General features: G+C 33.0%; 1 protein-coding gene across 1 annotated transcript; it reads left to right on the plus strand.

Moving 5' to 3' along the window:
* The first annotated feature begins 599 nt into the window (after nt 1-599).
* Nucleotides 600-26,995, plus strand: LOC133038424 (uncharacterized). The gene is made up of 6 exons (XM_061116574.1): nt 600-1,169; nt 14,281-14,773; nt 14,850-15,564; nt 25,876-25,990; nt 26,072-26,545; nt 26,651-26,995. Exons 1-6 carry the CDS (start codon nt 600-602, stop codon nt 26,993-26,995), a joined length of 2,712 nt encoding a protein of 903 aa, XP_060972557.1.
* Nucleotides 26,996-27,351: the final 356 nt, after the last annotated feature.

The raw sequence follows: 27,351 nt of genomic DNA on the forward strand, positions 1-27,351 counted from the left end.
AAGAGAATGACATTCGGGCTCAGATCTTCATAATACTCTGCGACAGAAAGGATACAAGGGTTAGAGATCTGAGTGGAAGGAGATATTATTCTGCTGCAACTAATGTAAGGTTTTCTTAACTTTATATGTGTTTATTTATCGTTTTAGAAAGTTCATATTTAGGGTGTTAAACAACATACTTGTGAGTAGATCTAAGATCCTGGTAAAATAAATTCCAACATCCATCCCATCTCAAAATCTCTCTTAAGAGCATTAAATATGGGTATCTTCTCTGCCTTTTCCTTAATACTTCCATCTGGCCTTTCTCTCTATCTCTCTCATCCTTCCACCCTCCAAATTTCATTATTAGTTCCGTCTGTTTCTTCGATTTTTGAAAAATGGAGGCGGAGCTATGGCACAATGATAATTTGAAGCACAAATTCATCATTTTTCCTACTTGGCCTACGATATTGGATATGACTGGTAGATCCTCCAGGAGATCTCAAGGAGAATTTTGGTTTTACCTATATAAAGGAAGTTCCAGGTATCGTCTTCCTCACTTCCATCCACTTTTTCATTTTGTAGCCAAATATTTTTCTTTGTGCTTCGTGTCTTTCAATATGGATGAGTTCTTTGTTAATGTCTCGAATTCTCTAATTCTAAATTCTGAAGAAAATATTGTTTTTAATTATGAGATTGTTTCTGTTGAGTCTCTGGTTACCATAAGTCTTCTTCTTTGTCATCACACCATCTGTCATTATAATTGTCCTTCCCTTATGAAAACTCTTTCTGAAATCTGGTCATCACAGTGTCGATTCCCAGTTGTTGTCTCTGATCATGTTGATGGTTTATTTCTTGTTACTTTTGGGTGTGAGGGTGATAAAGGTAGGATCTTAGAGGGACAACCATGGCACTTTGCTCAAAGTGTCACGGTTTTTGCTGCTCCTGATAGTGCTTTTCCTATTCTTCTGGAGCAACTCCATTATGTTCCTTTCTGGGTTCAAGTTTATGGGATTCCTTTTATGTGTAAGTCTCATGAACTTGCTAAGTTCATTGCTTCTGAGATTGGTGATCTGGTTGAGGTTGATCAATCCACTGTCAGGGAGGGTACTAGGCAATATCTTAGGATTCGTGTTTTGCTTGATGTTAACTTACCCATTAGGAGAGGTTTGAATGTTAGATTTATCAAGGTGGGGAGAGAGATCATCAAGTGGATCGATTTTAAATATGAAAGATTACTTGAATTTTGCTGCTTTTGTGGAAAACTTAATCATACTAGAAAGTATTGTCATGCTTTCCTCCAGAAATGTGATTAAAGTCCTACTCCTCCTCCTTGTCCTTTTACTATTCTCCTTCATGGAAAAGAAAAACCAGCTGATCAATCTCAACCATTCCAATATCCACACCCACCTTCTATCTCTGTGGTTCAAATGCCTCGGGGAGGTTTCTCCCTTCCACTTGTTACCAACTATCCTACCATTTAGTTCTCCTCTCTATTTCCAAATTATTTATCTGCTGAAAATCAGCTTACTAATGCTTCTGCGACTGCTGGTATTATGATTCCCAGCCCTGTTAATCCTAATAATCTGGCTTTGATCACTGGTCCTTTGTTGGATTTTATGCCCTAAATAAAACTCATTTCAATATAATTAGATTTACTTATTAATATAGATCAGAAATAACATGTAATGTTGCATGGTTCACATGATTTATTTCATGATTATATGTACATAATGTATAAATTCATCTGAAACCCTTTTCACATACTTGATCCTGTTTATTGTGTCGTCAACACATTGGAAAGTAAACATGACTATGTGAATAAAGTTTCCTAGATTTATCAGACATAGGGTTTTACTGATATGATAATCTACAACAGAGTTTACTTGCATTTGGAGAAGTGCTAAGTTCCTTCGAGAGCATTGGTTAAAGTATAGCTCAGGTTGGATGCATGGAGTATGCATCGGAAGGGACCGATATTGAACTTTGACTTAGATTTATTAAAATTACCGTAATATCTAATCAAGTCAATATCGCCTAGTTGATCCTAGATCAAATGATCTTAATCCTGTTATGATTAGGCTCAATCTCGAAAGGCTACTCGTGTTCTTTGATTTGTTAGTTAAGCCTACTTTTAGGTCAGGGTGATACGTACATTTTGGGAACATGGTAGTGCAATTGAGTGGGAGCGCTAACATAAACATGGAATCTATAGCTTCTATCTGGAAAATAGTAAGTAAAGGATGATCTCCTTCGAGCTTGACCAAACGAAAATAAATGGTGGTGATCTCATTTCACATAAGCTGAAATATCATTTATACGGGATTAAGTGTTTTAAGGATTAAATACATTGTAGGGTGTAACGGGAATCTAATCCCTTTACAGTGTAGATCATTCATATGGAGGATCATTGATCAAATTAGGGTTATAACAATGGATAACTAATGATGTGTCTATATGGTGGAACATATAGAGCATTCTATATACTGAGAGTGCAATTCTAAGTTCTATGCGTGGATTCAACGAAGAATTAATAAGTCAGTGAATTTAAGTAATAAACTCTTGATCTGCTTATTGGAAGCTCGGTTATATAGACCCATGGTCCCCGCACTAGTTGAGATAATATTGCTTGTAAGACTCATATAATTGGTTTTGATTAATAAATTATAATTCTCAAATTAGACTATGTCTATTTGTGAATTTTTCACTAAGTAAGGGCGAAATTGTAAAGAAAGAGATTTAGGGGCATATTTGTTAATTATGATACTTTGTATGGTTCAATTAATAAATATGATAAATGAAAATATTATTTAATAATTATTTATAGTTATTAAATAGTTAGAATTGGCATTTAAATGGTTGAATTAGAAAATTGGCGTTTTTTAGAAAATGAGATGCAGAAAAGATAAAACTGCAAAATTGTAAAAAGTGAGGCCCAAATCCACATGTATAGGGCCAGCCACTTTTGTAGGGTTTTCCCTCTGATATTTTCATTATTTTAAATGCCAAATAATTCAAACCTAACCCTAGTGGAATGCTATAAATAGATAGTGAAGGCTTCATGAAAAAGACACACACTTTTCTTCTAACTTTTCATTCAGAAAAAACTGAGCATCTCTCTCTTCCTATCTTTAGCCGCCACCTTGCTCTCTTCCTTCCCTCTTCAATTTTGAAATTCTTAGTGTGAGAGTAGTGCCCACACACAACAAGTGATACCTCAATCATAGTGAGGAAGATCGTGAAGAAAGACTTTCAGCAAGAAGGAGTTTCAGCACTTAAAAATCAGAGAAAGAGATCCAGGTTCAGATATTGATAACGCTCTGCTACAGAAAGGAATCAATGGCTAGATATCTTAACGGAAGGAGTCATATTATTCCACTGCACCCAATGTAAGGTTTCCTAAACTTTATATGTGTTTATTTCATCGTTTTAGAAAGTTCATATTTAGGGTGTTAATCAACATACTTGTGAGTAGATCTAAGATCCTGGTAAAATAATTTCAAACAACTGGCCTCAGAGCCATAGTAATTTATTTGCTTGCAAGAAATTTGGACTTTAAAACGATTGTTTGATGTTTTGGATGGTATCATGTTGTATTGAGTGTTATATGATGATTGATTGATGTTTGTGAATTTTCGTAAAAAATAATTGAATACCTGTTTCTGGAATTATTTTTATTGGATAGTATGGAAAAAATTAAGCAAGTTACCTTTTTACAGAACTCAATTTCGAATTAATTTGAATTAGTTATGATTTTTTGAAGTTTCGGAAAAATTTCAGGATTGAGCAACATAATTCTGCGCGCGGAAATCATGCGATTTCCCCCTGCGCCGAGTTTGCACGCCCAAATTACCCATGCAAGTGCGCGGATGGGTATGCACAGCATCCCGTCCGTACAGCTTGCAATTTTTTTCGTTTTTCTTCGTTTTTTCATACTTTTTCATGGAATTAACTTCCGATTTTTGTGTAGTTCTGTATTTATACATTTACTATTCCTAATTCAATTCTAATTATCATAATTAATTTAATTAATATTTTTTAAATTTAATTCATGATATTAGTGTAATTTGAATTTGAAAAATAGTAAATATCTATCTTTTTGCTTAATTATCTATTTTGTTTTTAAATTTGATTATATCTTATCTTATTTTTAAATTTAAGGTCAGATTTTAAATTTTTTAAATTAATTTTTTTTTAAATAATTTGACCTTATTTAAATTTAAAATAAGATAACTATAATCATGTAATTTTAAATAGATGTAAGATATTTTGCTATCTTTTAAATTTTATTATTTTATTTATTTAAATTACATTTAAAATCTGAAAAAGATATTCATTTATCTTTTTTAATTTTTTTATTTAATTTTTATTTATAAAATAACTTTAAATTTTTAAAAGTAGTTAGCAAATTTTGAAATGATATTTAGTTTGGTTGAAACCTAATTTTTCAAAATTGTAGGTTTAATTTTAAATAATTTTTTTAAATTTCGAAATTGTTCAAATTTTTTTAAAATTTTCGAAAATAAATTTTTTATTTATTTAATTAATTAATTTTTTCGAAATTATTTATTTAAAATTAAATAAATCCTACATCCAACTATCCAGCTAACCTTGTTGCAGGAGTATGTGTTTTAGCTTGTTTGTGAGTTCTTAAAACCTATTATTGCTTGATTGCAAATATCCATGGTTAACTTTTTGCCAAATCTAATGATCTGATGGCTCCCTTGTTCATCTATGTATGACCTAGCAACATGATACGACCCATCCAAAGTGTGCCTGTGTGAGCGTATGTGTTTAATTTTATTATAGATGCATATAGGTTGTTGTTGCAAAATAAAATATCATAGTTCTTGATAGATTTTATTTAGGCCCATTTAGTTTTTGGGCGTATTCCATTAATAACAGTTGTTCATTTTAAGGTTAAATTCCTCTCTTTTGGGCCTTGTGTGAGAGTTGGGAGCCATAGTAGTGGGTACGACCTACTGAACCCAGCACCCCCTCACATGAACCACCCCAATTGTGAAGGCCCATTTGCCTGATTTGAATAACTGTACTAGGTTAATTAAACTAGTTTAACCTAATAAAATTGACTAGCAACATAATTAATTTCATTTATTTTGAAATTAATTTAAGAAAATCATAGTTTAAAGAATTTTATTCTAATCTAAACTATATGTATTTTCTTGTATTTAATTAAATATAGAATTATAACCATCTAGATTCTTTCTGAAGCTTAATTTAAATTTTTCATTAAATATTCCTATTGAAGTTAACATTTAGTTATCTATAACTAACCAGCTTAAATCTGAGTATCTTTTGGATTTAAAATTTCAAAATTAAGTTGAGGAATTTTAGGCATTGGTTATTAAGATTCTTTAGATATTTTTTTTAAGTTGATATCTTTTCGAATATTAACTTAAAATTGAATATTTTAAAATTAAGCGGTCACAACTTAATTTTTGATATTTAATTAAATTTAAATTTAAAAATATTTAAGTTCTAGATTTTTTCTAATACAACTTAAATTATATATTTTTTCAAATTTTGTGGAAAAGATACTTAGTCAAATAAGATATTTTCTAGATAGTTATTTCTAGACTACTTATTATTTTTAATATTAAATAGGAAAATATTATACATTGTGAAATTAATTATTTAAATAATTAATTTTGGTACAATTTATTTTAAATATATTTTTCCTAGTATTAAACTAGAGATTAATAATTAAGCCTTCTCTACACTTAATTGTTTATTTCTTGAATTTAATACATTTAATTAATTTGAAAATTAAATATCTAAGTTGATTTTCATCATGATACTTAAATATTTTTTTTATTCATGACACTTAATTAATAAAAAATTATTTTTAGTTGAAATTTATTTTTTCAACTAAATTTAAATAATTTTCAAAATATATTTTTTCTTTATTTTATTAATCAAATTTCAAAATTGCATTTCTTAAATGCTGGAATTTCGAATTTTATTTGAAAAATAGATTAAAGTTTTAAATTATTTATTTTAATTTTGGACCAACTTAAATCAATGATTTTTTCATTTAATGATTAATTAAAATAAATGAAGTAAAATATATTTTATTAGAAATTTAATTAATTAGTGAAAGGAAAATCTAGATAAGGGATATTTTTGCTTGAAGTATTTTTCTAGTGTATTTAATCAAATAGAAAAATAATATTTAAGTTGATTTTCATCATCATACTTAAATATTTAAAATTTTTCTTATATATTTAATTAAATAGGAAAATTATATTTTGTTGTAAATTAATTTTATTAATTAATTTTTGGCCAACATTAAATTAGAATAATTTTTCCAGGATTTATTTTTTATTTTAACATGCATTCTCGAAAATTGTATTCTTAAATACTTTAATTTTTCGAAATGCAATATATATTTATAGAAAATTAAATTTGAGTTGTAAATTAATTTAAATTAATTTTGTAACAACTTAAATGGAATATTTTTCTAAATATTTATTGGAAATTATTACTAAGATGGAAATAATTCATGTTATTTTCATATCCATCTAAGTAAAATTTATAAATATTAAATTAAAATTTATATTTAGAATTTTTCATTCTAAATTGGAAATTTTAATTAAATAAATATATATTTAAAATAAATAGATTAAATAAAGAGAATAAAAGAAAATACAACTCTCTTTAAATAATGAGCTTTATTATTATTAGGACATTCGATCTCCATTGTTGGTCTTACAATAGTTAAATGTTTTCAATATAACCTCGAGACGCTAGACTTCGTCCCCCTATGGATGGTTATTCGTTGAACGCATTTAACACTGTAAGATCTCATTTGATAAGTGTTTTTGTAAGTTTTCGTCTCTATTAGACTCTCCCCTACGGTGACTACTTAGAGATAAACTTATAAAACATGAAACAATGGTGGAAGCTCATAAAATGAGAATAACCTTGACTCTCGCCTACCATGACAACGTTGGATTCTTATTTTGATCGAATAAAAGGTTGCTAGAATGGTTTGAATTTTAGATGAGCTGACAACTCTATTCAATGAATGATACTGTGACTCTCGCCTACCAGGACACTGTATTAGTTTGTTGGAAAACTTGGAAATTATTTAGGATTGTATGTTTTAGTATTTTCACTTGTCATTCCTACTTGCTATATGTTTAATAATTTCTTAATTGTGTATGAATTTATATTGAACCATGTTATTTTCTGTTATTAAGTTGTAGTTTAATTTCGAATCTTCATTGTTGGTCTAACTTGGTTTGTTTATCTAATGAGATAAATCCCTAGTGGATTTTCACCATTAGACATACATAATACTATTAGATCTCGAAAGATAAATATTGTATATGCAACATCTAGCTGTTCATCAATTGATGACACTTTAGACTAGTATTTTTACAATATGAAACAAGAAGATTGTATAAATAAGATTACTTTGACTTTCGCTAATCGAAGCATCGTTAGATTCTTATTTATAAACGAAATTATCCTAATTCCTCTTAGCTTATTCATTTCGAATTAGCTCAATAACATATCATTGGATGAATGGTCTATAAATCATTTCACGTCATTTGAAATGAACTTGATTTGTATATCGCGGTGTTGAGATTATTTGAAATGAACTTTTTGTTTTATATTAGTGCAAGTGGGAGTTTGTTGGGTTTTATGCCCTAAATAAAACTCATTTCAATATAATCAGATTTACTTATTAATATAGACCAGAAATAAATTTTAATGATGCATGGTTCACATGATTTCATGATTATATGTACATAATGTATAAATTCATCTGAAACCCTTTTCACAAACTTGATCCTGTTTATTGTGCCGTCAACACTTTGGAAAGTAAACATGACTATGTGAATAAAGTTTCCTAGATTTATCAGACATAGGGTTTTACTGATATGATAATCTACAACAGAGTTTACTTGCATTTGGAGAAGTGCTATGTTCTTTCCAGAGCATTGGTTAAAGTAAAGCTCAGGTTGGATGCATGGAGTATGCATCGGAAGGGACCGATATTGTAAAGACCGCTTAGTTTAATTTGGAAAATTAGCAGTTAATCATGTTTAATTATGAAATTATTTATAGCTATTTAAATAATTACTATACTGTTGTTATTGAATTCTAAGATGCATTTTTATGTCATTTAGCAGTTTTCATAATTTTGCATGTCCGGTGCCCGGTAACATGGAACTTGGTGTTTGGCTCAGTAAAATCACAACTTAGTATGTTAGTAGTTTGGGACGGTTTATTAGACATTGGGAATGTCAGGAATCGGCGGGAATTTAGAATTTCCCAAAAATACCCCTTTAGTGTTATTTATGTTAGTTTAGTGTGGAGGGGCAAAATGGTCATTTTGCCCCATTGTTAGTTTGTCTTTTAGTGGATTTTAATTGGTGGAATCATGTTGTTTATTAGAGTATATGTTGGCTGAAGTAAAATAAGTTAAGTGGCATTTATTTCATTTAGTCAAAAATTTCAAAAGTTAGAAAATTGGTATTCAAAGGTTCTCTTTCTTTCTCTCCTTTTCGGTTCTGAGCAGCTGGGTTTGGGGAGGGGGGGGATTTCTCTTGGATTTCAAGCTGATTTTAGCCTAGATTTGGACCTCAAGTTGTTGGTAAGATCCTTGTAGCTCTCCCTTTTAGTTTCTTGAAGAATTTTGATGAAATGATGATGTTTGCATGCATAGTTTAAGTTGTTATTGTTGCTGTGATTTTATAGTTGTTTGCAGAGGTTTAAGCTTGACTAATTGATGTTATTAAGCTGGTTGTAATGCTTGATGGTTAGGTTGTTAGAGTTGTGGAGTTTTTTTAGTGTAAAAGCTTAAGGTTTTCAAAGAGAAATTGGAATTTTAGTGGCTGTAGTTGTTGCATGAGTTAGGGTTTGATTTCTACAGTTTTTAAATGCTTGAATATGTGATTTTGATCAAGGTTTAATGCATGTTATGTTGTTTAGTCAAGTTTTGAGTTTTAAAACACAATATTTGACCTTTAATGGTGAATTGAGTTTCTGTGTGTGAAGCTCGGTTTTGTTGCTTTAGAAATGTTCTAGGGGTTATTTAGAACAGGTCTAGAAGGTTTTGTGTGATTTGGAGTTGATTTGAATGAGTTGTGAAATTTTTATTTCTGCCTGCGAGGAACCGGAATTCCGGTTGTGCATCCGGAATTCCGGATGGATTTTGAAAATTCCCAGAACCAGAATTCCGGTTGGGCAACCGGTCTACCGGTTGGGGAAATTTCAGAAACCCTAGTTTTCCTCGTTTTTATGTTATTTGGGGTATTGCCATGCTTTTTATCGATAGGGAAACTTTTAGTTCCTAGTTTAAGTCCCTTGGAAGTTATTTAGCGTATCACTTATAGTGTTGTGATTTTTATGGTTTAGGAGCCTGTAATCCGCCGCGCAGATAGTTCCAGTCAGGTTGACCGGCACACCTGAATTCGGAATCCAGGTAAGATTAGCATAACAGTATGCATATGTAGATTACATGTTTAGCGTGCATGTAGGAAGCCTGTTAGATTACATTAGATATGTATGTTGGCTTCGAACCATCCAACTGTGTCACGTCGGTACAGGCTGGAGTATGACCAGCAGCCGGAGTATGACCGGTTCGACCGATTAGGCTGAGAATGTATCACGTCGGTACAGGCTGGAGTATGACCAGCAGCCGGAGTATGACCGGTTCGACCGATTAGGCTGATACTTAGGTTGGTGGTTCCCTACTATTTGACGTATCACGTCGGTACAGGCTGGAGTATGACCAGTAGCCGGAGTATGACCGGTTTGACCGATTAGGCTGATACTGTAACACGTCGGTACAGGCTGGAGTATGACCAACAGCCGGAGTATGACCGGTTCGACCGATTAGGCTGTTACTTGTCAATAGTACCGTCCCTATGAACGTTCAGAACTCAGTACCGTGTTGGACACGGCAGTTAGGGGGACTCAGAATCGTGTTGGACACGGCAGTTAGGGTTATGATCAGGGGTATGGGCGTCTGATCATGACCGGGATTTATGTATGAGTATTATTATGCTTTTCTTACTGAGTCTGTCGACTCACAGTGCTATGTTCATGTGTAGGTTTGGGCAAGATCAAAGCTGTGGAACCGTGAGGACGAACCTATGAAGATTGTACATGTCGGGGTGGTTAGGCCTGGAGCGTACGATCATCGGGACAGCAAGGCTACTTTTGTAATTAGTCGCTAGGCGATAAGTATTTTGTATAAACAGTGAACTTTTGTAAATGGTTTTGTAATCGGGATCCCGAGTCTTTTGTATAAATATTTTACAAGTTTAATTAAAAAGCAAAAATTTTAATTAATCACATTTTCCATAAACCTCGTTGATTAGCAACGAGCTGCACAGTATGTTTAAAAATCACGTAATACGCCTATGCTAGTTAGGGTGTTACAATTTGGTATCAGAGCCGCCAGGTTGTCTTCCGAAGATCGTCACGACATGTACAATCATCATCAGCAGTTAGCTCATTCTACGGTTCAGTAAGCTTTTATTGCTTTAGTAGCTTATTATTTATTTTAAAATGAGAAAAGCCTGATAGGAAGCATGTTAGTAGCCTGATAGTAGAATAGGCGCATGTTTTGTTTTAATTTCCAAATTAAGCGGCATTAGTAAGCTCTCGATGATCGTGACCTGAAGCGCCAACTCGGGGTTTCGAGGCTGTTCTGACTAGATGGACGCCAGACGAAATATTAGGAGTCAGGGCATCTCAGTCGGGTCAGATCAAGGTCAAGGAGCTCAGTTTCCCCCAAGTGTTATGGGCCGAGGTAGAGGTCCCAGGGGCAGGGCTCGTGGTTGGGGTGATGTCAACTCGCCGCAGGCTGCCCAGGTCAATCAGGAAGCCCAGAATTGGGAAGTTGGGTTTGCTAAAATGCAAGCCAGAATAGAGGAGCAAGATAATGAGATTCAGAGATTGAGGCAGCAGGGTGCTCCTGCAGTGCCGGTGCCAGAAGTTCCAGTGGCACCAGCCCCTGCTGCTCAGGCCGAGGTAGTGGTAGCGGCAAAGTGAATGGAACCCTTGTATGAACGGTTCCGAAAGCAAGCACCTCCGGTCTTTTTGGGAGGTCCAGATGTGATGAAGGCCGAGCAGTGGCTAACGGTGATCACCAAAATCCTGAACTTTATGGGTGTCACCGGGAACGACAGAGTGGTGTGTGCCACTTTCCAGTTTCAAGAAGACGCTCTTGTCTGGTGGGACATGGTGTCTCAGATTCACGACGTCACCACCATGACCTGGGAAAGGTTCCAGGAACTCTTCAATGCCAAGTATTATAACGAGGCGGTCAGAAGCGCCAAGAGGAAAGAGTTCGCTCGCCTAACCCAGCGAGAGAATATGAGCGTGACCGAGTATACTACTCAGTTCGCCCGGTTGGCGAGGTTAGCCTCGGGAATAGTGCCAACCGATTTCAGTAAGAAAGAAAAATATCTTGATGGAATTAATGTGAAGATCAAGTATGACCTTATGGTTACTACCGACGACAAGACCACCTATGCTGAGATGGTGGAGAAGGCAGTGCAAGTTGAGGGCGCAGTTAGATGTATGTTGGAATCAGTTAGGACTCCAGTATGTGGCGGGGCTCCTACCCCTCCTGCGTCAGGTTTCAGCAAGGGAGGTAGTGGTTCGGCCATGGACTAGAGGAGGAAATCATCCACTACATCCGGTGTCTCGGGGCAGAACAAGAGGTTCCGAGGGAACCAGAATCAAGGCGGTCGTCAGGGTAGTGTGGAGACCCGTTATTCCTACCGGAGTGTCTCATTAGTAAGAGGCATCCTCCGGGTGAGTGCTTAGGTCAAGGATGATTTTGCGTGGCTGCCAGAATCTCTAGTAAATTGGATAGACCGTATGATAGATATGAATCAGGGTTTGGAACCCTATTACCTGGCGGAGAGTTGATTATCTCCAGCAGGTGGATTAGGTCTATGCCGATCAGGATAGATGGTAGAGAGTTAAGTGTTGACTTGATAGAGATGAGCCTAGTAGAGTTCGATATTATTTTAGGAATGGATTTCCTATCTAAATATTCGGCGAGCATTGATTGCAAAAGGAAGATGATGATCTTCCAACCGAAAAGTGAAGAACCATTCGTGTTTGTTGGTTCAGTTCGGGGAGCTCGGATCCCGGTGATTTCGGCCATGTCAGCTAGGGAATTATTACATGGTGGATGCTTAGGGTTTCTGGCCGTGGTGGTGGACACCACTCGGCCAGATACCATTCGGCCAGAGGACATCAAGGTGGTTCAGGAATTTTTAGATGTTTTTCCCGAAGAACTTCCAGGGTTACCACCTCAGCGGGAGATTGACTTCGTGATAGATTTGGCACCAGGGGTGGAACCGGTTTCCAAAGCTCCATATAGAATGGCTCCAGCTGAACTTAAGGAATTAAAGTTTCAGCTTCAAGGATTGGTTGACTTAGGGTTTATTCGGCCTAGTGTGTCACCCTGGGGAGCCTCAGTTTTATTCATCAAGAAGAAAGATGGAACTATGAGGATGTGCATCGATTACAGAGAATTGAACAAGTTGACAGTGAAGAACAAATATCATTTACCTAGGATCGATGATTTGTTCAATCAGCTTCAGGGGAAGACAGTCTTTTCTAAGATTGATCTCCGTTCGGGTTATCATCAGTTGAGAATTCGAGAGGAGGACATTCCGAAGACGGCTTTCCGCACTAGGTATGGACATTATGAATTCCTGGTTATGTCATTTGGACTAACCAATGCTCCTGCAACATTCATGGATTTGATGAATAGAGTATTCAAGGATTTCCTCGATATCTGTGTGATTGTGTTTATCGACGACATCCTCATGTACTCTCAATCAGAAGAGGAGCATGAATTACATCTTCAGATGGTACTGCAACGGCTTCGGGAACACAAGCTTTATGCCAAGTTCAAGAAATGCGAATTTTGGCTATCTCAGGTGTCCTTCTTAGGGCACATTGTGAGCAAAGATGGGATCAAGGTGGATCCCGGGAAGATCGAATCCGTCAGGGATTGGCCGAGACCGAAGACTGTGACAGAGATCAGAAGCTTCTTGGGTTTAGCTGGGTACTACCGTAGGTTTGTAGAAGGATTCTCTAAAATTGCAATGCCCCTAACCGAACTTACAAAGAAGAATCAGCGGTTTGTCTGGTCAGACAAGTGCGAAGCTAGTTTTCAAGAGCTGAAGCAGTGGTTGATTACCGCTCCAGTGCTAGCTTTGCCTTCAGACAATGAGAAGTTTGTAGTTTATTGTGATGCATCCAGACAGGGTCTGGGGTGTGTGTTGATGCAAGCCGATCGGGTCATCGCTTATGCTTCCCAACAGTTAAAGGATTACGAACAGCGATACCCGACTCATGATCTAGAATTGGCCGCGGTGGTTTTTGCATTGAAGATTTGGCGGCATTACCTTTACGGAGAAAGGTGTGAAATCTATACCGACCATAAAAGTCTCAAGTATTTCTTTACTCAGAAAGATTTGAACATGAGACAGAGACGTTGGTTGGAATTAGTGAAAGATTACGACTGTGAGATTCTCTATCACCCTGGGAAGGCCAATGTAGTGGCCGATGCCCTGAGCAGAAAGGGTCCCGGGCAATTAGCTAGTATGGTTCAGATCTCGCCTCAGCTAGCAGAGGATATGGTTAGATCCAGCATTGAGTTTGTGGTAGGTTAGCTTCACAACTTAACGCTACAATCTGATCTGTTGGAAAGAATTAAAGCCGCTCAGATGACGGATCCAGAGTTAGTGAAGATCAGAGACGAGGTTTTGGCTGGTCAAGCCAGGGACTTTTCAGCGTCACATAACGGGATGCTTTTGTATAAAGCTAGGGTTTGTATTCCAAATAGTGTGGAACTCAGGAATGAGATCTTTGAGGAGGCTCATTCTACCCCTTATTCTATGCATCCCGGCACCACTAAGATGTACCAAGATCTTAAACCGTACTTCTGGTGGAGCGGTATGAAGAAGAATTTGGTAGAATTCGTATCGAGGTGCCTCACTTGTCAGCAGATTAAGGCTGAACATCAGAGACCAGCAGGGTTGTTGCAGCCTCTTACCCTACCAGAATGGAAGTGGGAAGATATCACGATGGATTTTGTGGTCGGGTTACCTAGGACCACGGGTTTGTTTGATTCCATCTGGGTAGTGGTGGATCGATTCACGAAATCTGCTCATTTTCTGCCTGTTAGAACAACATTTACAGTGCTGAGGTTAAAAGGCCCTTTTTCAACTATCAGGGGATAAGGCTCCAGGTCTGGATGGCCTTAATGCTTTCTTTTATCAAAAAAATTAGTCCACTATCGGTAAGGATCTTGTTGAGGCTGTGCTTGATTGTCTTAATAATGGTCAAGATTTTTCTTCCATTAATAATACTTTGATTGCTCTTATTCCCAAGAAGCAGCATGCTCATTCTATTCAGTATTTTAGGCCCATTAGTTTGTGCAATACCCTTTATAAATTCATTTCTAAGGTCTTAGCTAATCACTTAAAAATTGTTTTAGACAAGGTTGTTTCCCCTTCTCAAAGTGCTTTTGTTTCTGGGAGAGTAATTTTTGATAATATTCTTCTTCCACAAGAGGTTGTCCATGCTATTAATACTAGGAAGCATGGCAGGATGGGGTGGGTTGCGCTTAAACTTGATATGGCTAAGGCTTTTGACAGGGTTGAGTGGCATTTTTTGAGGAGCATTATGTCTCATTTTAATTTTCCTCAAAATTTTGTGTCTCTTATTATGAAGTGTATCTCTACTACAGAAATTTCTTTTTTGATCAATGATACTGTCCATGGTAGTATCAAGCCTACTAGGGGTCTTCGTCAAGGGGACCCTCTTTCTCCTTATTTTATTTATTTTATGTGATGAAGGGTTATCTTCTTTACTTAGAGCTTATCAGGATAGCAATAGGTTAAAAGGTATATCTATCTCTCGTAGAGCTCCTTCTTTAACACATTTATTGTTCGCGAATGATAGTCTCATCTTTTATGCTGCTAGTAGAGACTCTTGTGTTGCTCTTAGGGATATCTTTGCTATATATACTAAAGTTTTAGGACAAGCTATTAATTTCCATAAATCTTCTATTTTGTTCTCTCCTAATGTCTCTGTTCAGATTAAGGATCTTTTTCTTACTAATCTAAATCTTCAAGATAGACCTTTTATTAGTAAGTATTTAGGTTTGCCTCAATTTCTATCTAGGTCAAAGCATCACTCTTTCTCTTTTCTTAAGGATAGAGTTTCCCTTGTTCTTCATTCACGACATTCTAAATGTTTTTCTAAGGTTGGGAAGGAAATCCTTCTTAAAGTTGTTATTCAAGCTATTCCTGCTTATGGGATGGCTTGCTTTTGGCTGCCTGTCAAGCTTTGTAAAGAAATTGAGGGTGTGATGGCTAGATTTTGGTGGGGCTCTTCAGGGGATTCTAGGAAAATACATTGGAAAAATTGGCAATCTCTTTGTCGTTCAAAATTTGTTGGGGATTTGGGTTTTAGGTCTCTTATCCATTTTAACCAAGCTATGCTTGCTAAGCAGGCTTGGTGTATTTTCACTCAACTTGATTCTTTGTTGAGTCTTACTCTTAAAGCTAGGTACTTTCTGTTGGAAATTATTTTACCAGGATCTTAGATTTACTCACAAGTATGTTTATTAACATCCTAAATAAGAACTTTCTAAAACGATAAATTAAACACATATAAAGTTTAAGAAACGTTACATTGGGTGCAGCGGAATTAAATGACTCCTTCCGTTCAGATATCTAGCCCTTGATTCCTTTCTGTAGCAGAGCATTATTAATATATGAACCTGGATCTCTTTCTCTGAATCTTTGATGCTGAAACTCCTTTTGCTGAATGTCTTTCTTCACGATCTTCCTCACTATGATTGAGGTATCACTTGATGTGTGTGGGCACTACTCATACACTAAGAAATTTTGAAATTTCAATGAACAAGAGAGAGAAGAAGTGGCAGCTAAAGATAGGGAGAGAGAGAGAGGCTCAATTTTTCTGAATCAGAAAAGTCTCAGAAGAAAACTGTAATTTTCCTGAAGCCTTCACTATCTATTTATAGCATTCCACTAGGGTTAGGTTTGAATTATTTGGCATTAAAATAATGAAAAAATCAGTTTAAATTTCCTACAAAAGTGGCTGGCCCTATACAAGTTGATTTGGGCCTCACTTTTCGCAATTTTGCAGTTTTATCTTTTCTGCATCTGATTTTCTCAAAAATGCCAATTTTCTAATTCAACAATTTAAATGCCAATTCTAACTATTTAATAACTATAAATAATTATTAAATAATATTGTCATTTATCATATTTATTAATTGAACCATACAAAGTATCATAATTAACAAATATGCCCCTATAAACTCTTTCTTTACAATTTCGCCCTTAGTGAAAAATTCACAAATAGACATAGTCTAATTTGAGAATTATAATTGATTAATCAAAACCAATTACATGAGTCTTACAAGCAATATTATCTCAACTAGTGGGGGGACCATGGGTCTATATAACCGAGCTTCCAATAAGTAGATCAAGAATTTAGCACTAAAATTCACTAACTTATTAATTCTTCGTTGAATCCACGCATAGAACTTAGAATTGCACTCTCAGTATATAGAATGCTCTATATGTTCCACCATATAGACACATCATTAGTTATCCATTGTTATAATCCTAATTTGATCAATGATCCTCTATATGAATGATCTACACAGTAAAGGGATTAAGTTACCGTAACACCCTACTATGTATTTTATCCTTAAAACACTTGACCCCGTATAAATGATATTTCAGCTTATGTGAAATGAGATCTCCACCATTTATTTTTGTTTGGTCAAGCTCGAAGGAGATCATCCTTTGCTTACTATTCGCCAGTTAGAAGCTATAGATTCCATGTTTATGCTAGCGCTCCCACTCAATTGCACTACCGTGTTCCCAAAATGTACGTATCACCCTGACCTAAAAGTAGGCTTAACTAACAAATCAAAGAACACGAATAGCCTTTCAAGATTGAGCCTAATCATAACAGGATTAAGATCATTTGATCTAGGATCAACTTGGCAATATTGACTTGAATAGATTTTACGGTAAATTTAATTAAATCTAAGTCAAAGTTCAATATCGGTCCCTTCCGATGCATACTCCATGCATCCAACCTGAGCTTTACTTTAACCAATGCTCTGGAAAGAACATAGCACTTCTCCAAATGCAAGTAAACTCTGTTGTAGAATATTATATCAATAAAACCCTGTGTCTGATAAATCTAGGAAACTTTATTCACATAGTCATGTTTACTTTCCAATGTGTTGACGGCACAATAAACAGGATCAAGTATGTGAAAAGGGTTTCAGATGAATTTATACATTATGTACATATAATCATGAAATAAATCATGTGAACCATGCAACATTAAATGTTATTTCTGATCTATATTAATAAGTAAATCTGATTATATTGAAATGAGTTTTATTTAGGGCATAAAACCCAACAAACTCCCACTTGCACTAATATAAAACAAAAAGTGTGTTTCACATAATCTCAACACCTTGATATACAAATCAAGTGTAGTAGTAGTAAACTCCTCGTAATAGGATCTGAAAGGTTGAATTAACCACAACCTTTTCTCCACCATTACTCTTCCTTAATCACAAAATCATTGATAATGTGAAATTCCTCTCTATATGTCTACTCTCTTGGGATACTGGATTCTATATCTTTGGCAACTACTTTTGGTTAATCAGGAAATTAACACTAGTAGTTTAAGGCAATTTGGAATGGTGCCAAAGATGTATAGAACTTTCCTTAGACTGAATAAGTACCTTTCCTGCAGCTTTAACATTCAGTCCCTATCTGGCAGACCTAGAGAATTCAGATAGGTTTTTACACTTCTCCAAAATCACTATTCCACCCCCAGAGTAACCACCATCTTATCAGAAAGATTTACTAGCACAAAGGCAAATTTCGAAATCTGATATGGTGTAGTCTAAGAGTTTTAAACACACCCTTATAGACTAACATATAGTTCCTCTTCTTTATCTTATGATTTACTTGATTGTCTTCCAATGTTCTTCTCCTGGATTAATCTGATACCTACTCATTACTCCCACTCAACAGCAGGTGTCTGGTCTAAGGCATGCAAAAGCATATCTAAGACCTCTCACTGTTGATATAAGAAATTCTTTCATGGCTTTATCTTTTTTTGGAATAGTTAAGACTTTTCCTTAGATAAATAAAATCTATACCTAAGAAGTTGTGAAGCTTCTATAGATTGCCATTAGAAAGAAAATGCTTCAGCATCTTACTAAAGTAAGTTGCTTGCATTAGAGTAAGTAATTACCAGGTATACCACAAGCCATAGGTTTAGATAAACTCTAACCTATAATACTAGGAACAGGAAGTTTGTTAAGTCCATAGAATAGACTTATTAACTAAAATTTCCTTTTATGTCCTTGTAATAGAAAACTTTAGGTTATTCCATGTGAATGGATTAAACCATAGTTCTATTGGCTTTCTTCTTAGTTTCTTATCTTGACAATCCATTATGTCTCCCAAGTCATAAGAAGGTGAGTTCCTAGAAACTCTCCCACTACGAGAAGGCACTGTGAATTATGTCTAAGAAAACTAAATGGTATTGATCTCTTCGGTTGTGACAAGACAACAGAGGCAGTGGGATCATCATATGTTATATAAGATGATAGAACACTTTTGGAATCAAGAAAAATATCTCCTTTATTTGCAACTTGTTTTCAGACTTAGTCATTATCTTAGAAAAGTAGTATTTGTTTGAACAAACACTTTCTTATCTATTGACAATGGGATGGTCCACCCCTAATCACTTAGAATAGCTAACAAACCATGGTTAACAGTTCTAGCTTTTCTAAAGATTTTGATTAGGTCATCCGTGAATCTAGTAATGATTCACATTAAGTATACAACCATTACATCATTCTGAAATTGTATTACCATAGAAAGATTTAGGCAACGACTAGTAACTAATCATCAACATGCAACTCGAAATTTCTAGGGAGGTAAGTTTGGATATAATTCAAAAATCAATTTAATGATCTTTGAACTGCATATCTACTAACTATTTCTCCACCCCTATCAGTTCGCAAGATCTTTAACCACTTACCTTAAATGTTTTAACCATTGCTAGAGATTAATGAAATTTTTCAAACATTTCAAATTTCTTGCTAAAAGGTATAATCTAGAGTTTTCGTTTGAAGAATACAACGAAAAACTCATATCCACCCCTGAATGTACATTCATCTGCGAATGAGATGAACTACTTTCAGTGGATATAGGCATATTAACTCTTTGCAGAGATTGATCTTGTCAAATCCACTATGAACAAGATAAAAATGCCATAGATTAAAAAAAATGTGGTAGTGTCTATTGATGACATAGGTTTAGTTACATCAAAGAGTTCTTAGAATACTGCAAGTGGATCCTGGTCACAGAATACCTAACTCATATTCCATACAGTTTTAATCCATTAATAGAAGATAGATATTAAACACTTGAGAAAGTGTAACTGTATTGTATTCTGGAATTAGAAATATAAGAAAATTTCTATTTGGATTCTAAAATTAGAGTCAAAGACTTAAATTCAACCAAATATAATGAGTAATTCTTTCTTGGACCACCACTACTAATACAAACTCTAAGTCAGATTTGCCCATACAAGTAGGAGATTTCTAAGATTAAGGATTTATATCAATTGGGAATAGAATTTTGGGATTATAATCATATGCGTCATTTAATTTCTTAAGAGAAAATATAATGACATGAAATGATTTATAGACCATTCATCCAATGATATGTTTTTAAAGCTAATTCGAAATGAATAAGCTAAGAGGAATTAGGATAATTTCGTTTATAAATAAGAATACAACGATGCTTCGATTAGCGAAAGACAAAGTAATCTTATTTATGTAATCTTCTTGTTTCATATTGTAAAAATACTAGTCTAAGGTGTTATCAATTGATGAACAACTAGATGTTGCATATATAATATTTATCTTTCGAGATCTTACACTATTATGTATGTCTAATGGTGAAAATCCATTAGGGATTTATCTCATTAGAAAAACAAACATGTTAGACCAACAATGAAGATTCGAAATTAAACTACAACTTAATAACAGAAAATAACATGGTTCAATATAAATTCATACACAATTCAGAAATTATAAACATATAGCAAGTAGGAATGACTAGTGAAAATACTAAAACATACAATCCTAAATAATTTCCAAGGTTTTCAACAAACTGATACAAAGGTCCCGTAGGCGAGAGTCAAAGCATCATTTATTGAATAGAGTTGTCAGCTCTTCTAAAATAGAAACCATTCTAGCAACCTTTTATTCGATCAAAATAAGAATCCAACGTTGTCCCGGTAGGCGAGAGTCAAGGTTATTCTCATTTTATGAGCTTCCACCATTGTTTCATGTTTCATAAGTTTATCTCTAAGTAGTCACCGTAGGGGAGAGTCTAATAGAGACGAAAACTTACAAAACACTTATCAAATGAAATCTTACGGTGTTAAATGCGTTCAACGAATAACCATCCATAGGGGGACGAAGTCTAGCGTCTCGAGGTTATATTGAAAACATTTAACTTTTGTAAGACCAACAATGGAGATCGAATATCTTAATAATAATCAAGCTCATTATTTAAAGTGAGTTGTATTTTCTTTGATTCTCTTTATTTAATTTATTTATTTTAAATATATATTTATTTAAAATTTCTAATTTAGAATGAAAAATTCTAAATATAAATTTTAATTTAATATTTATAAATTTTACTTAGATGGATATAAAAATAACATGAATTATTTCCATCTTAGTAATAATTTCCAATAAATATTTAGAAAAATATTCAATTTAAGTTGTTACAAAATTAATATAAATTAATTTACAACTCAAATTTAATTTTCTATAAATATATATTGCATTTCGAAAAATTAAAGTATTTAAGAATACAATTTTCGAAAATGCATGTTAAAATAAAAAAAATTAATCCTGGAAAAATTATTCTAATTTAATGTTGGCCCAAAATTAATTAATAAAATTAATTTACAACAAAAAATATAATTTTCCTATTTAATTAAATATATAAGAAAAATTTCAAATATTTAAGTATGATGATGAAAATCAACTTAAATATTAATTTTTCATTTAATTAAATACACTAGAAAAATACTTCAAGCAAAAATATCATTTATCTAGATTTTCCTTTGACTAATTAATTCAATTTCTAATAATATACTTTAATTCAATTTATTTTAAATTAATCAATAAATGAAAAAATCATTGATTTAAGTTGATCCAAGAATTAATTAAAATAAATAATTAATTTACAACTTAATCTATTTTTCAAGATAAAATTCGAAATTCTAGCATTTAAGAAATGCAATTTCAAAAATTGATTAATAAAATAAAGAAAAAATATATTTTGAAAATTATTTAAATTTAGTTGAAAAAATAAATTTCAACTAAAAATAATTTTCTATTTAATTAAATGTCATGAAAAGAAATATTTAAGTATGATGATAAAAATCAACTTAGATATTCAATTTTCAAATTAATTAAATGTATTAAATTCAAGAAATAAATAATTAAGTGTAGAGAAGGCTTAATTATTAGTCTCTAGTTTAATACTAGGAAAAATATACTTAAAATAAATTGTACCAAAATTAATTATATAAATAATTAATTTCACAATGTATAATATTTTCCTATTTAATATTAGAAATAATAAGTAGTCTAGAAATAACTATCTAGAAAATATCTTATTTGACTAAGTATCTTTTCCACAAAATTTGAAAAAATATCTAATTTAAGTTGTATTAGAAAAAATCTAGAACTTAAATATTTTCAAATTTAAATTTAATTAAATATCAAAAATTAAGTTGTAACCACTTAATTTAAAAATATTCCATTTTAAGTTAATATTCGAAAAGATATTAACTTAAAAAATATCTAAAGAATCTTAATAACCAATGCCTAAAATTCCTCAACTTAATTTTGAAATTTGAAATTCAAAAGATATTCAGATTTAAGTTGGTTAGTTGTAGATAACTAAATATCAACTTAAATAAGAATATTTAATGAAAAATTTAAATTAAGTTCCAGAAAGAATCTAGATGGTTATAATTCTATATTTAATTAAATACAAGAAAATACATATAGTTTAGCTTAGAATAAAAAATTCTTTAAACTATAATTTTCTTAAATTAATTTCAAAATAAATGAAATTAATTATGTTGCTAATCAATTTTATTAGGTTAAACTAGTGTAATTAACCTAGTACAGTTATTCAAATCAGGCAAATGGGCCTTCACAATTGGGGTGGTTTGTGTGAGGGGGTGCTGGGTTCAGTATGTCGTACCCACTTCTATGGCTCCCAACTCTCACACAAGGCCCAAAAGAGAGGAATTTAACCTTAATAAGAACAACTGTTATTAATTGAATAGGCCCAAAAACTAAATGGGCCTAAATAAATTCTATCAAGAACTATGATAATTTATTTTAGCAACAATAACCTATATGCATCTATAATAAAATTAAACACATAGGCTCACACAGGCACACTTTGGATGGGTCCTATCATGTTGCTAGGTCATACACAGATGAAAGAAGATTGTAAATATACCTGTTACAAATTATTATCTTGACCAAGGGAGCCATCAGATCATTAGATCTGGCAAAAAGTAACCATGGCTATTTGCAATCAAGTAATAATAGGTTTTGAAAACTTACACATAAGCTAAAACACATACTCCTGCAACAAGGTTAGTTGGATAGTTGGATGTAGGATTTATTTAATTTTAAATTAAATAATTAATTTCGAAAAATTATTAAAAAAAAAAATTCGAAAATTAAAAAAAAAATTTCGAAAAATTAATTAAATATTTAAATTTAAAATTAAACCTACAATTTTGAAAAATTAGGTTTCAACCAACCTAAATATCATTTCAAAAATTTGCTAACTACTTTTAAATTTTAAATGTTATTTTATAAATAAAAATTAAATAAAAAATTAGAAAAGATAAATAAATATCTTTTTCGAATTTTAAATGTAATTTAAATAAATAAAATAACAAAATTTAAAAAATTAGCAAAATATCTTATATCATTTAAAAATTACATGATTATAATTATTTTATTTTAAATTTAAAATAAGATAAGATATAATCAAATTTTAAAATAAGATAGATTTTTGAGCAAGAAGATAGATGCTAATTCTATTCAAATTCAAATTACACTAATATCTTGAATTAAATTTAAAAAATATTAAATTAATTCAAAATAATAATTAGAATTGAATTAGGAATAGTAATAGTATAAATACAAAACTATACAAAAAATCGGAAGTTAATTCCATGAAAAAGCATGAAAAATCGAAGAAAAACGAAAAAATTGTGAGCTGTACGGACAGTTTTCGCGATCGCAAGAAAATTTCAGCACAGTCCCGAATTTTTCAAATCTTCAAAAATTCATAACTAATTCAAATAAAATCGAAATTAAGTTCTGTAAAAGGCTAACTTGCTTAATTTTTTCCATACTATCCAATAAAAATAATTCCAGAAACAGAATCGCAATTATTTTTCACGAAAAATTTATAAACATCAATCAATCATCAAATAACACTCAATACAACATGATACCATCCAAATACATACAAACAATCGTTTTAAAGTCCAAATTTCTTGCAAGTAAATCAATTACCATGGCTCTGATACCAGTTGTTGGAAATTATTTTACCAGGATCTTAGATCTACTCACAAGTATGTTTATTAACATCCTAAATAAGAACTTTCTAAAACGATAAATTAAACACATATAAAGTTTAAGAAACCTTACATTGGGTGCAGCGGAATTAAATGACTCCTTCCGTTCAGATATCTAGCCCTTGATTCCTTTCTGTAGCAGAGCATTATCAATATCTGAACCTGGATCTCTTTCTCTAAATCTTTGATGCTGAAACTCCTTTTGCTGAATGTCTTTCTTCACGATCTTCCTCACTATGATTGAGGTATCACTTGATGTGTGTGGGCACTACTCATACACTAAGAAATTTTGAAATTTCAATGAACAAGAGAGAGAAGAAGTGGCAGCTAAAGATAGGGAGAGAGAGAGAGGCTCAATTTTTCTGAATCAGAAAAGTCTCAGAAGAAAACTGTAATTTTCCTGAAGCCTTCACTATCTATTTATAGCATTCCACTAGGGTTAGGTTTGAATTATTTGGCATTAAAATAATGAAAAAATCAGTTTAAATTTCCTACAAAAGTGGCTGGCCCTATACAAGTGGATTTGGGCCTCACTTTTTGCAATTTTGCAGTTTTATCTTTTCTGCATCTGATTTTCTCAAAAACGCCAATTTTCTAATTCAACAATTTAAATGCCAATTCTAACTATTTAATAACTATAAATAATTATTAAATAATATTGTCATTTATCATATTTATTAATTGAACCATACAAAGTATCATAATTAACAAATATGCCCCTATAAACTCTTTCTTTACAATTTCGCCCTTAGTGAAAAATTCACAAATAGACATAGTCTAATTTGAAAATTATAATTGATTAATCAAAACCAATTACATGAGTCTTACAAGCAATATTATCTCAACTAGTGGGGGGACCATGGGTCTATATAACCGAGCTTCCAATAAGTAGATCAAGAATTTAGCACTAAAATTCACTAACTTATTAATTCTTCGTTGAATCCACGCATAGAACTTAGAATTGCACTCTCAGTATATAGAATGCTCTATATGTTCCACCATATAGACACATCATTAGTTTTCCATTGTTATAATCCTAATTTGATCAATGATCCTCTATATGAATAATCTACACAGTAAAGGGATTAAGTTACCGTAACACCCTACTATGTATTTTATCCTTAAAACACTTGACCCCATATAAATGATATTTCAGCTTATGTGAAATGAGATCTCCACCATTTATTTTTGTTTGGTCAAGCTCGAAGGAGATCATCCTTTGCTTACTATTCGCCAGATAGAAGCTATAGATTCCATGTTTATGCTAGCGCTCCCACTCAATTGCACTACCGTGTTCCCAAAATGTACGTATCACCCTGACCTAAAAGTAGGCTTAACTAACAAATCAAAGAACACGAATAGCCTTTCAAGATTGAGCCTAATCATAACAGGATTAAGATCATTTGATCTAGGATCAACTTGGCAATATTGACTTGAATAGATTTTACGGTAAATTTAATTAAATCTAAGTCAAAGTTCAATATCGCTCCCTTCCGATGCATACTCCATGCATCCAACCTGAGCTTTACTTTAACCAATGCTCTGGAAAGAACATAGCACTTCTCCAAATGCAAGTAAACTCTGTTGTAGAATATCATATCACTAAAACCCTGTGTCTGATAAATCTAGGAAACTTTATTCACATAGTCATGTTTACTTTCCAATGTGTTGACGGCACAATAAACAGGATCAAGTATGTGAAAAGGGTTTCAGATGAATTTATACATTATGTACATATAATCATGAAATAAATCATGTGAACCATGCAACATTAAATGTTATTTCTGATCTATATTAATAAGTAAATCTGATTATATTGAAATGAGTTTTATTTAGGGCATAAAACCCAACACTTTCCTCACTCCTCTATCTTAGCTGCTAAGGTTGGTCATAATCCTTCTTTTTCTTGGCGTAGTATCCTTTGGGGGAGGGATTTATTAGTGTCTGGTCTTGTGCGGAAAGTGGGTGATGGGGAGACTATTACTAACCCTACGGATCATTGGATCCCTGCTTTTAAATTTAAGCAGCCCCTTTGTGATTTGGACTACCGCAATGGAAGCTCTCTTATTTTATTGACCAGTCAGGTTCTTGGAACCTTGATAGGCTTAATTCATGTTTTGATGCTTCTACTGTCAATGATATTTTGAAAGTTATTTTCTCTGGACTTGATGGTAAAGATGAGCAAATTTGGGGGAGGGATAATTCTGGGCTTTTTATTGTAAAATCTACATATCATTTAGCTCTTGAAACTCGAGACATCCCTTCTACCTCTTCTTTTCAAGATTTGAAATCTTTCTAGGCTAAAATTTGGCATGCAAATGTTCCTCCTAAAGTTAAACATTTTGTGTGGAGAATTGTTTCAAATTCTATACCTGTGGCTATCTTACTTTTCCAAAGGCATATTATTCCTTCTCACTTATGCCCCTTGTGTAAGAATCATCCTGAAACAATTCTGCATGCTTTGCTTGAGTGTTCTAGAGCCAGGAAAGCTTGGAAAGCTTCAAACTTTGCTCATTTTTACTTGCAAAATAAACACTGGGATATTACGTATTTTATTACTAATGTTTTTTCAAGTTTGGGTAAAGGTTCTGCAGATATTGTGTTGTGTTTCTTATGGACAATTTGGAATCAAAGGAACAATGCTTTCTTTAATCGTTTTGTTCTTGATCCAAAAGAAATGTTTGCCTGGTGTCAAAACTTTCTCCAGTATTTGGATGCTCAGCAGAAGAGAATTGCTCTTCGTGATCAGTGTGATCAGGATCCTTCTGAAGTCGTGAGATGTTCTTAAGGCTGGTATCAGGTTTTCACGGATGCAACAATTGATGATGAGAAGAAGGTTTATAATCTAAGTGTTGTGGTGAAGAATGATTCAAATCAGGTGGTTGCAGGGTTGGTTAAGCCAGTTTCCGGTTTAGTTGCCCCTGTAGTAGCTGAAGCCAAGGCTATTTCTCTTGCGGTCACATGGACTAAACTGATTAAGTTGCATGTCCAATCCTTTCATACTGATTGTAAGAGTATTGTAGATAAGCTTAATAATTGTAATTGGAACAGTAGTGTTTGTGATGATTTGCTTGTAGATGTTAAAAACTCTTTGTCCTTTAGTCCTAACCCTAGAGTTGTGTTTGTTAATAGGGATTTGAATACTCATGCTCACAATTTAGCAAAGTTAGGCTTAGGATTAGATAAAGAGTTGTTGTGGAATGGTTCTTTACTTTCTTTGTAACAGCTTGTTTGCTTTGTTTCTTCTTGGTTAAATGAAGCTTCAAGTTCAAAAAATAAAAAAAAAATAAAATAAAAAACAATGTTCGTTAAATTTTTTTTTTTTTTTATATAATGATTACAACAAATTATTTACTAAATAATCATAGACTACCTTTATTGTTAGTCTAAATATGTCAGTTTTTCTTTCATCTCAAAAAAAAAAAAAAATAGATGTCAGATTTTTTTTTTTTTTTTAAAAAAAATCAGTTTCCAAAAATTATTCTTAGCCGTTGGATACAATTAATAGTTATGATTTAGGGTGAGTAACATGTTACTCTCTTTTGTTAGGCGTGACCGAATCAGCACCCAGATATAAGA

This window comes from Cannabis sativa, chromosome 5 (genome assembly GCF_029168945.1).
Source record: "Cannabis sativa cultivar Pink pepper isolate KNU-18-1 chromosome 5, ASM2916894v1, whole genome shotgun sequence".
NCBI classification, from domain to species: Eukaryota; Viridiplantae; Streptophyta; class Magnoliopsida; order Rosales; family Cannabaceae; genus Cannabis; species Cannabis sativa.